This window comes from Diorhabda carinulata, chromosome 12 (genome assembly GCF_026250575.1).
Source record: "Diorhabda carinulata isolate Delta chromosome 12, icDioCari1.1, whole genome shotgun sequence".
NCBI lineage: Eukaryota > Metazoa > Arthropoda > Insecta > Coleoptera > Chrysomelidae > Diorhabda > Diorhabda carinulata.
In genome coordinates, this window is record NC_079471.1 from 4,904,224 (window position 1) to 4,916,966 (window position 12,743).

Below are 12,743 nucleotides of genomic sequence, written 5' to 3' on the forward strand. Positions count from 1 at the left end.
GGCAAGTATATACTTGTATACATCGACCTTATGTGTTAAAAATAATATGAATAATGTACAGCAAAACTTACGCATATTGGATAGGAGGTTTTTCCCACCAGGTGAACACCTTGTTGCCAATATTCGACTCTTTAATAGACGCCATGGTTATAAAGAACTCACAATTTCACGAAAAACGAGAATTTGATCAACAAAAATTTTATTTCGTCTTGATTACTGTGACAGCTATCAAAGAACTGACATATTAGTGTTTAGATTATACATTGCTTGAAACTCTAGAGAAAAAAATGAATTTTATGATCATCAAAATATAGATTCATGTTATTTGAACTTACTTACATATTAAAACTACTAAATTGAGCATACGGTTTTGTTTGAAAGGTATTAACATAATAAAACTTTGTCATCACTATCTTGGGAAGGTTCTGATTTTTTGAATCTGATTGTCATAAATCGAACACACATTCTAATGGTTTGAAGAACAAGGTATTAATGTATCAAAAATGATATAGTAGTTTCTAATATCTCTATTTGATCTGCTATAGACTTTAACGCACTTCAAATATTTACTTACAACTTACTTTGAGCATAGTGTTTACAAAAAAGGGGGTGCTTAACACATTCTCAACCATTTTGTCCTTTTAACAATGTTGTGGACGAACTTTGATTTACTATTGAAATTTGCTATAATTATAGATATATACGAAGAATAATTTCTGCTTTATCAACATAACAGTGTCAGTAACATTAAATAGCATATTCCAACTGATGACTTCACTTTCCGAAGCAATCTCTTCAGTGCATCTATCGCAATAAAGTCGTTATCATCGAATAGATATATTTTGAGCAGCTTTTTTGATTATATAAGAATGAGCCAAAGTTTGGAACTGTAGAGAAATTGTACTACTTCTTGCTTTATTAAATATTGTTGCACAAAGTAATATGAGAACTTTGGCTGATCGTCGTAGTGAAGCAGACAATTACCGTTGTTCAAAGCACGGAGTTTTCTTCTGGTTGCAATCTCTACAATTTTCTCCGTAGTATTCTCTAATAATACTACATATTCGTAATGAACAACATGTTAATTAGAGAAAAAAACAAAATTTTCTTCAATTTGCTCTTAATTTGACATGTTTATATTGGACTTGTTGATGCCTCCTCTATGAAGAATGCTGTTCCATCTCTGGAGCGTAGCCGCAAACCCATGATTTGTCAACAATGACCTAAATAGTTTATTTTCCACGAAAATGATTAGAAATAAGCAGAAGCATGAAATTAAATGAAACCAACTGAATTTTTATTGATCAAAAGATTCTTACAAAGTAGTTTTTATACTTGAAATTCAAACTTCTTTTATGTTTCTTTTGTGCTCATCTTTCGGATCTGCTTGATGATTTTGTTTGGCTGTAAGAAATCTATTGTTATTTCAAACACGTGCCTTCTTTTCGCAACTTACGTAAATTCATGTTATTTTGAATAAAATTTTCCCATTTTTCTCTGTCATTCGTTTTAGCTGGACCCCAATTTCTATCTTTTAGTGACGATTTTATTCTCTGTAAGAACAAATTATACAATTTCAAGTTCTTACAATTGGATTCACTGTTTTTACAATAATTCTAATACGTTTTTCATCAGATGATTGAATACCCAATCGTATTCACATTCTATTGCCATTTGGCAAAATCTCATGACGGTATAGAAATAGAAAAAATATATAAAGGGATAAGAAAATACAATCAAGAATCACGTAGAAGAAGAAAAAGCAGCAAAAATAAAATCAGTAAAACACTAATAAAATATACATACATAGTAAAAACAAATAGTATACAAGATAAGAACAAGATGATAAGGTGATGGAGAATAAAATCCCAAAGGGATTTATCAACAGTGATTTAACAAAAATGAAATGAAGTAGTAGATTATATGAAAGAAGGCGCAGGAAGAGGTACAAATAAAGGAGGGGTAAAGAAGGATAGAGATAGATGGAATTCTGAATGAAATGGAAGAAGGAATAGAAAACTGAAATTCACAATAATATTTTTGGATAAAGTGAATAATACTACTAAATGTAGAGATATGGTAAATATTATATTAGTTATATAGGAAACTAAATGGTGAAACTCGAGAAATTAGATTGGATAGTGAGGAATAGAAGTAAAATATATGTATTTATGCATAGTAGTAGATTGAACATTGATAACTATAAGACAAAAAATAGTGGTGAGCTACGAGAAAACGACGAAGAAGATTCGTGACGTTTGATTTCAAAAGTCACACTGATGTGGTTTTAAACATACGTACCTCAGATAAAGTTCCTTTTTCCAGAAAAGTTAGCTTATATATCATATAGATTGGAATACATATCATTGATGAAACACTGGATAACCACCCTACAACAACAATCCAATCTGGATACGCACTTTTCTGGTACATTATTCTTGTGTTGAAAACGATTACCATCATGAAAATAAACTGAAAATTAAGGATCGATGAAATATAAAATTGTATCATTAGTGAATGTTTTGAAAATTGAATTTTTGATTATTATCGTGTTCTAATAACTAGGTAGATAAATCGAAGCGGCAGATTTACAAGGGGCTGCAATAATTAGGTCAAAATAGGCAAATTGTGGCACCACAAGAAGATATCTATGGAACTGGCATGTCCTTTCTTGAACTAACATTTTTCACCCTATTCTAATAACTAAATCTATCTTTTTTTATCTTGTCATTAGAAAATATATTGATTGTTGATCCAGGGATATAAATTGAAATCAACAATAACAAAAAACTGTTCCGTATATGATTTATGATATTTGAAATATTCACATTATAAAAAAAGTTATTTGAGATTTTCTTGGCCATTTTGAAGATAGAATCTTACCAATAGGAGTAATGGTGTTGTAATCTTCCATGAGATAATCCAAAAATTGGGTAATTTTTCATCTATCATGAATTCGATATCTCTTTTAAATTTTCCAACACCATAAATCCATCCCACCATAAAAACTTCTACTAGGCAAATCAAAACGACTGATATAGATGCTGCGTACCAATCGAATAGTTGTAACCAATACATTCCACCCTGAAGATATGAAAACACGCTTCATGTACAAACAAATGGTAACCAAAGCAATTAGTTTGCACTTAACATTAATCTTTGTTACAATATGACTAATATTATAAAATAATTTGAGTTGAATTCGTTCAAGTAGTTGTTAAAACAAAAAGTTGTGAAGTGTAAATATGCTACATAATAGTTTTGAGTACTCACGTTCGTGGTATATATCGTTGACAGACACATAGTGAGAAGTAATATGCTTATAGTTACTAATGTTTGTCTTTTTCTTAAATGAGGAAATTCGTCCATCAAAGCTGCAATGACCGTTTCGAGTTGTACAAACTAAAAATTTCACAAGTTTCAATTCAAGTTGGATGAAAACTTACGTCAAAGTCATTATAATACAGAAATCAGTTGCGATATACGAAATACAGATATTAACCAACAAGACTAAGTATCTTTAAGCCAGGAAAAATCGCAAGAGTTACTTATAATTCCTCGGTATAAACTGATTTACAATATCGATAATCGAATTCCATCTGACCGTCGATTAAGTATTCCTGCAATTGCTGAAACTACAGGAGTTAATAGAGAATTCGTACGGACAAGTCATTGTCTCTCTGTTTTGGTCTGTCAAGAGGTTTCCAGCGAACTTCAGCATCTAAGTGTAAGAGTATCCACCTTTTTCACCGGATTTTGCTTCGTACGATTTATATCTGGTTCTTGTTGTGAATCTTCATTGGAAGGAACAAGGTTTGAATCTATTGAAGCTGTGAAAGAGACAGTAGAGTTTCCTCAATGTGTCAAATAATTGAAGATTCTCATGGATCATTGTGGGAACATGCAAGAGGTATATCTTGAACGTGATAGTAGATAAAAAATTTTTCTTCCTTGAATTCTTTAAGAATGTGGAAATTTTGCAATCTTTATCTTTCATAACACACTTGGTCTTTCGGAAAATATTCTCCTGGTACAAATAGCTTTCCTATCTTAATTTTGTTGAAGAAATATTATCAGTATTTCGAAAACACGAAGTTATGGATTGCAATTTCACCAATTATTCTCTCATTTAAATAATTCTCAAAATGTATCATAGACTCTTGATAATTTCATGATTCCTTAATCTGAACAAACTTAATTTCGACATTTTTTAACATATTTCTATATTATGAAGATCAAAATATATCTAGAAACGTGAAATCCAAACATCAAGCTTAATACTCATGAAATATAACTCACAATAAGATATTCTGATATGTAACTATTAGAGAAATGCTTTATTGTCAAAAAATCGTTACAATTTACAGGCAAAAGCTTGTAAAAACTAAAAAACAAACCTAAAACTAACTTAATAAAGATACAAATAAAATTATATGGTAATTGAATTTCTTATTTTTCTTGTACTGTTATTATTTTTATTTGTAGTAAATAACTCTCTGCGCGGTAGCTCTGGATTCTCCTTATTTATAGAAATATAAAATTCAATGATAATCTTACCAAACTATCTAATCCTAGAAGAAATAACATGAAAAAGAATAGAATAGCCCATAATTGCGGCCATGGTAATAAGCTGATGGCCTCTGGATAGGTGATGAACGCTAGTCCGGGTCCACCAGTAGCGACAGAAGGAAGAGGTTCGCCTGTTTCGTGTGACATGAAACCCAAAACTGAAAACACTACAAATCCAGCAAATATACTAGTTCCCGAATTTGCTAGCGGAACAATTATGGCATCTCTGAAACAGTGAATTGTTTTGGAACTTATTGTAAAATACATTCAATTTTTTTAATTGAGGAAAAAATATAATTTGTGATATTTACAATTATTTCTATAACTGCTACTACTTTCAAAAATAAATTAGGCCACACATTTTCATATCATTATATTAATCTGTCACTCCAACACAGTTATCTTCTTAAAGATAATAATAAAGCAAAGAAATCAACCGCAGGATAGTTGAAGCGTCTAACGTACGATTTTCATCAAATTATTAGAGGCGTTGGGATCGAAACGACCTCAATCTATTCTCAAACTTTCAATGTATTAGATCCTTTAATTGATCGAGATTATGAAGCCGCAAAACTCGATTAGAATGCCAGGTGGAATGTAGAACTGGTACTTCTCTTAATTGAAGACTCAAAGCTCAAAAATCGACACCTGTTGTACATCATAAGATAGTAGTATAGTGGTCATTGCAATCAGAATATGAATGAACTAGCATATTATCTTTTGGAATCAAATAAAAAACTGTAATACGCTTGTTCTCTATATTTTAACTTATATGAAATGAAATCTGTTTTGTGCTCTGTCGTCACTTGGTTGAAGTTATCAGATCCCTTCCCAACTCCATATTTATTCAGTCTATTTTTCATTCATGTGGAGTCCATAAAATAATAATTATTACATATGAAAACACTTCTAGACATGAACAAACATGTCGAGAAAGATGGAAGGAACACATTAAGATGAAAAGGAAAGAATATATGACATTAGGCCTCTGTGGTAAGCAAGAAACAGCAGCCCCCACAGGGATCTACACAGGAAAGCAAACGAGACAAGAAATTTTGTAAGGAAGTATGAAGAACGGATTCACAACCATGAAAATATCCAATCCAATCCAATCCATTGGACCAACGGGAGATGATGATAAGATTTAAAAGAGTCAGACTGTTGGAACTAGTTTAGTAGTGGAAAAGTAACTCTCATTGAGTTTTGTCTAATGTAATAGCCGAGACAGAATAAAACTCAATGGTACAAGTTCGGTAAAATACTTTTTTGAAATATTATTGTTGCTCTTCAATTTCCTTTCCTAATTATTTGGAACTGATTAAAAGAATCTAATATATTTGATGGTCTTGTTTATCAATTAATAATAACTTTTATTACGGACTTAAGTAATCAATTTTGATATTTGCCGATACCTACTCACAATCTTCCATTATTCTTAAAGTTGTTATAACTTGCTATATTCACGATTCCTCCCCATCCTGGTCCCAATGAGAAAAATATTTGGATTGCAGCATCAGCCCACACCTTCAAAACAATCGCATATTTTGAATGTACTATAATAACCAATAAAATTATTTCATATATCCGTTATACAAAGAAGTCTAAAGGCTTTAAATTGTATACTAACCTTAACGTTAGCTAACTCTTTCCATTCTGGAACTATGTAGTATTTAATACCATCCCAAGCACCTGGTAGAGTTATTCCTCTCACAAATAGAATACTAAGGATGATAAATGGAAATGTTGCAGTAAAATATACAACTTTTCCCACTGATTTTATACCTCTTATTAAACAGATATACATTATAACCCATGAAATGATATTAGCGATGAATAAAGGCCATACAATTCCACCTACAACGTCTACTTCGTCAGATATTTGTAGAATTTTGTGACTGAAAAGTAGAAACTTATTGATAACTCGTGTAAAATTAGCAATAAAATGAATTTGAGTGATAATAATTATTAGAAAATGTTTTAAAATATAAAAGAGACCAGAAAGATCTTCGGTAAGAAATTTTTTCACATCAAAATCGTTTCTAAACTATTGTGAAGGCTCAGAAGTACCCCCTTGAAAAATAACAAATCCCGTTTTTTTGATACAGCTGAATATTTTGGTGGTAATCGATTATACTCACTGGAAAAATTCATCAGCTGGAGTTTTTATTCCTGATTTAACTATTGAAGATTTTAGTAACGATGTATTCGAATTATAGTGCTTTACCTGAAAAATTTAATGAGAAAATTGATGGGTTATTATAGTAAGAATAAATGGAATCAGATGTAACAAATAATTGGTTTTTTATTTCGTGTACAAGACCATAAGACCCATACTAATTTTTTTTAATCATTTTGCTTCCGAAGTTAATTTGATCGAAAAATGTCTTTTTCATCTTTAATTTTTTCAAAAACAGTTATTCTAGGATTAATCTTTGTCAAAAAATGGATCAATTTCCTCAAAAACTGATGTTTTTGTTCAGATCTGGTTCAATAAATGGCTTACATAGAATTGTTGGTTGGATTTTTAGTTCAATCTAGTTAAAAATTTATTTTCCCCAGTTCACTTTGCTATTTGACAATTTTGACTTTATTTATTTGAAAAAATTGTTGTTCTTCTGGATATAAAGTGGTAACAAATTTTTATTCTTGAACTAATCTAGTCAAAACGACTTTTCTTAGTTTCATTTTCTTATAAAATGGACTGTATAGTTCAATTTTGCCAAATTATTTTTTTAATAAAATAGATATTTATATTTAATTTGGTTGAAAAATTAGTTTTCGGATACAAATGAAAGATAACTTGAATTAAGCATTTTTCCTAAATAGCTTTTCTATGAACAGCTTGTACAAAAAGTGGCTTTAATAAGACAAAGTTGATGTAAAATGGATTTTATGAGTTTAATCTGGTGAAAAATAGTTTTTTTGTTACTAAGCTGGTCAAAATTGAGCTTATCAAGTTCCTTTTAGTTGAGAATTGACTTTTCTAATATTAATTGCATCAAAAAATACATTTTCTAAGAAGAAAAAGCTACTTAAAAATTACTTTTCCAAGTAAAATTTGACGAAAAACTTGATTTGGTGAGAAAATTGTTTTATGGAATTAATTTGGTTAAAAAATGTCTTATTTGATGAAAACTTTTTTTAGTCTAAGTTTTGTTGAAAAATTACATTTCCAAACTCAGTTTTGTCATTCAATTATATTCTTTACTTTTATGAGATTATTGATCCAAATATGGATAAGCTTCGTTAAAAAATTACTTTCCTGTTTCAATTTGGTCAAAAAATTGATTTTATAGCTTCAATTTTGCCAAAAATTAACTTTAATTTGCTTCAAAATTGTTTTAGACTAAACTCGTCAAAAAGATATTTCGAAGTCTCATTCATTTAAAAAATAGCCTTTTTATGTTAAATTTGATTGACAAATCACTTTTCTGAATCGAATTTGGTTGAAAAACAACTTAATTTGATAAATTACTCCTAAATATTTTTTCTATGAGAATTTTATCTGAAAATTACTTGAATAGTTTATAAATAGTTTTTCTCAGTTCAAACTGGCTAAAAAATAGTTTTTTGTGACTAAATTGATCAGTAATTGCTTTCATAAGTCTAATTTGATGGAAAACTCTTTTCGAGTTTAATTTGGTTAAAAATTGTTTGTTCCGGAATTAATTTATTGAAAAATTGCTTCTTTATGAAGAAACTTGCCACAAATTGCTTTTCTAATTCTAGTTATTGAAAAAATGATTTTTTCAAGTTAAATCTAGTTGAGAAATTACTTCCCTCAAATTAGTTTGGTCAAAAATTTGGTTTTTCTGTCCAATTTAGCGAAAATGGTATCATTTTTTGCAAGTGTTCTATATGAATAATAATTTTATCAAAAAATCACTGTTTTAAAACAAATCTAGTAAAAAATGGGTTTTATATGACAATTACTTACAAAAATTTATTTCTCAATTCAAATTTTGTTAACATATCACTTTTTAAACAACAAATTAATCCAAATTGCTTTTCTTAGACTAATTTAATGAATGGCTTCTCTGACTCCATTTTTGTCAGAAAATAGCTCTATATATGGGCAAATAATAGCTGTTTGGGGGCCAATTTGTTAAAAAATAACTTTTCTAGATTCATTTTTAATGTCTTTTTAAACAATAATTTGATTAAAAAATAACTAATATAACACTAACTTGATAAGAGCTAAATATTGATTTGAAACCGCACAATAAAGACATATCATAAAACAAAGTTTTTACTATACCTGGAGGTTAATATTTTCTTACTAAACCGATATATTTGATGAATCAAAATAATTTGTTCATAATACTTGTTTAGATGTAAATTTATACAAACGTGAATTTCCTTTATTGGATTTCTTACTTCTGAATGAATCAAAGTTCAACATTGATACTTCTAATAAACTCTTAATATTCATTCCATTATATACCTCAAATATCTGTACATACTTCAGAACAATTATTAGTATTCCATGGATTGCTGCAGTCCAACCAGGGTAGCTTCGAATTGAAACAATGTACCAAAAAAATGAGAGGATAAGCACATATAGTATTGAAATACGTACAAACAATCAAATTTACAACTATCATAGCGTAACCAGCACCTACAAATGAAAAATATAACATTTTCAGGTTAATTTTTTTATTAAAAAAATTGGCAATCTGGTAACCGAAGAAAATGGTAGGGACACTTAGCTGCAATAACGATCATACAAACAGTGCACAATTGAAAGTGTTTCATAATACATCTTAATTAATACTCATGAAGGACATTGGACATTTTGAACAACAGCAGGAAATTTCTGTACCCGATTTTATGTTCATAATACATGTTTATGTACCTGTGATGTGAATCGAATTTATTTGTATATGAAATTACCTTTGAATAGCGGGCATATATTGAACACTTTGGTGCATCCAACACTTCCAAACTGTCCCAGAGAGGCCTCTAGGAAAAATAGTGGTATACCGCAAAGAAATAACATCAACAAATATGGTACCAAAAATGCTCCTAAAAATAAAATCCTACGATTCAATGAGACAATAAGATAATAGAATTAGTCTCATTATGCATCAACTTTCAAAGGAATCATATTTTTTTAACACGCTTATATTAGCTTCATCTGGACATGTGAGCTTGTTTGTTTGTTTGGACTAAGAGCTAGTGACTTATTGAATAAAATTTCGTTCGATAGAGTATTCGAACCTCCGATCTTCGTGTTGAAAACCAAGCACTTCGACAACCTTTCCAACTACACCGTTGTGGCTCAATACAAGTTTCGACGGGATGTGTGTATAGAAACAGCGATACCATTATACGAGGTTTATATCAATTGAATAAATATTGTCTAAAAAAACTAAAAAACACATGCTTCTGCACATCAAGCTAAAAAGCAATTGTTAAAATAAGCTTAAAATAATAATGAATTAAAAACCGTAGCGGGGGGCGCTATGTTCCATATTTCTCGTACATCCAGCACCCAGTAGTTTTCATTCATTATTATTTTAAGCTTACTTTTTATTTTGATGTGCTTTAAGAGCCTGTTTTCTAGTTTTCCTAAACTACATTTATTTCCGTTTAAATGTTCTACGATACATATTCAAATTCAAATTATGCAAACTGTAACCCAAGATCTGCCTGTTTTACCTTAGGTTTTTTGTCAAAAAAAAGAAATTTAATCATTTAAATTTCCCAGAATAATCCCTTCAATACTCAATATCCTATTAAACATCAAGGGTAGCTTTGATATTTCATAGTATATCTTAAGAGAAAACGATAGAAGCTTATTGAGTTTTTAAATATTCTTACAATATTCTTCTGCATTGTTTTGGGTAAAATTGAAATAATTTTTACATAATAATCCACCTGGAGGTAATCGAAGATCCAGAAATCATTATTCAGCATGGTCTCTTAGTACTGGCTTCCTTGGTTCCTTATATTGATATTATGAAAATTTTGATATCGTGACTATAACCAAAAACTCACGTTTTTCTAATTTTTCGTGAAAATCTGGTTTTTTGAGTAGTAATTTCTACACTAGACGGAATTTTCAACCTATATCTCATAAATCTAAAACTTACAGTCGGCAATACCAATTATATTAAATCATTAAAAACTCCTGGGCTATAATATTTCCATCGATTGTTAAGATATTGGAGTGTGCAAGACGGTTATCTTCATTAACATAATACACACTTACGAGAGCCAAATGTCATGAAGTCAAAGTCCATTTTAGCAAAGAATCAATTCCTTCCTTTTCCACGCCAAATTAATCAAAAACATCGATACCTCAGTCCTATCTAGATGTATAAGTGCAAAATATATTTTGGTCATCTTCATCATCAACATACAATGTTAAAAAGCTGCTGAGATTATAGAACTCAAAAGAATTGATGAGTGATGATATCACAAAGAAATTGCAATAATTGACTATGAATCTCTTTGACAAAACATTTCATCCGAGACTTTAGAGCGATAGACTAAAAGATCATGTTGTTATTCACATGGAATTGAAGGATCGACTTCATGAACATCCCAATTTAATTGGGACAATAACATCAAGATTAAAATTTTCAGTGGGAACTGGTAATTTAAAAAAATAATGAATTAAAATCAATCATCAAGGTCATGGTTTTGTTTGATTGTAAGGACATAGGGGACACAACTGTGATTTCCAAGAGATACGTTTGGAAAAATTCTTCTGGTTAGTTTTAGTCACAAGATTTAGCACTAATGGACTTCTGAACTTTTCGAAATTGAAACATGTACTAGAAGAGAAACAATTTGTAACGTAGAGCAGATGTTGACGTCTTACCCCATTTTATTGTCATCAAAATAAATATAATTTATCAATAATTCTACTGATGAAATATAAACAAATAATGGGCTTACCTCCACCATTTCTATAGCATAAATATGGAAATCTCCAAATATTCCCAATTCCAATTGCGTATCCTAAAAGTGACAAAATGAATTCGGTTTTGTTTCTCCATTGTCCTCTTTCCTCGAATTTTGTTTCGGTAGAATTCTCAGTTCCATCTATAAGTTCGTTCTCCATTTTCAAAAAATTTTTTAAAACAAATTCATATCTGGAATAGTCATTAATATCTCAATCTCATGATATCCAAGGTCCGAAGGTATGGATAAAGAATACATATGAAGAAACGGAGGTTGTAATGGGTATCCAAATACATATTGAGGTGAAGAAAATAGCGGAATATTGAAAAGAAAATACGAATTCTTATCCACACATTATTCTTTGATCAATCATTGTTCACATTGTTGATTTACAAAGAGAATTGGTTAAAACATAGATAATAGCAAGATTTTGAAAAATAATTGGTTTGTTCACAGTTAATCGTATTTTCATAATACATACTTTTTACGCTCTAATTTCCAGGAGACTTTTTCTTCCCTCCATATTTGCACCAATCACTACTATGATCTGTTTATATTTGCGAAAGGACGTGTTCATACTACACTTTGTTTAACGCCCCAAATAGAATAAGATAAGTAATTGGAAGTAATAAAAACTAATCTAAAAATAGGATAAGTGATCTTAAACGTTTCCTATTTATCTTTCGAATAATACATATGAGAAGCTAACAAACTTGAAGAACATTGGTATGACGAGTTTATAATATGTTTTGTATGTTGAGGTCATATAATGGAATCAAAAAATATCCAAAGAAAAAAACAATAAATTCGTTTCAAATACATTCAAACTTAGAATATTTCTTTTTCCACTATTCACTAAGGTTTTGATGAAAATAGACACAAAGAAGTAATCCAAATACGAGGATGGTCCAAGAAGTATCTGGCCCAACAAAGGAAACACAAAAATGGAAATAAATATATTTATTTTTCAACGTTATCTCCTTTTAGTTCGATAACAAAATATTCAAAATTGTTTTTCCTTTTTTAAGATGATCAATGGAAATCATCTCATGCAGATCCTAAAAAAAAAACGACGCCATGAACTTGCCTGCAGATGGAACGGTCTTTGCTTTCTTTGGAGCTGGAGTGATGGACCCACGTTCCATCCATGGTTAGGAACGCAAAAATTCGGCTTTATTTCTGTATAGATAGTGTACTTTCTGATACAGTGGTATTTTTCATACAACTAACTCCATCTGTAGATCAAGGCAGATACTTCTAGA

At 30.0% G+C, this 12,743-nt stretch overlaps 2 protein-coding genes across 4 annotated transcripts in view; both read right to left on the reverse strand.

Annotated features, from left to right (window-relative positions):
• LOC130899968 (uncharacterized) overlaps positions 1–234 on the reverse strand; it is a 36,265-nt gene extending 36,031 nt beyond the window's left edge. Inside the window, exon 1 of the mRNA XM_057810192.1 lies at positions 72–234. Within this exon, the coding sequence (XP_057666175.1) occupies positions 72–145 (74 nt within the window). The 5' untranslated portion in view covers positions 146–234. The remainder of the gene's footprint in view (positions 1–71) is intronic.
• Positions 235–1,270: 1,036 nt separating this feature from the next.
• LOC130900075 (sodium- and chloride-dependent glycine transporter 1-like) lies at positions 1,271–12,089 on the reverse strand. Of its 3 annotated transcripts, XM_057810412.1 has the most exons (13): positions 11,963–12,089; positions 11,476–11,672; positions 9,463–9,594; positions 9,033–9,187; positions 6,708–6,793; positions 6,197–6,464; positions 5,990–6,093; positions 4,558–4,795; positions 3,274–3,402; positions 2,884–3,084; positions 2,302–2,472; positions 1,457–1,553; positions 1,271–1,404 (listed from the first exon to the last, which is right to left on the reverse strand). In XM_057810412.1, exons 2-13 carry the CDS (start codon positions 11,639–11,641, stop codon positions 1,343–1,345), a joined length of 1,809 nt encoding a protein of 602 aa, XP_057666395.1. In that variant the 5' UTR covers positions 11,642–11,672; positions 11,963–12,089; the 3' UTR covers positions 1,271–1,342. The 3 variants fall into 3 exon arrangements, with proteins under 3 accessions (XP_057666395.1, XP_057666396.1, XP_057666397.1); XM_057810413.1 differs by lacking the exon at positions 9,463–9,594 and having other exon boundaries at positions 1,274–1,404; positions 11,963–12,072; XM_057810414.1 differs by lacking the exon at positions 11,963–12,089 and having other exon boundaries at positions 1,287–1,404; positions 9,463–9,608; positions 11,476–11,600.
• Positions 12,090–12,743: the final 654 nt, after the last annotated feature.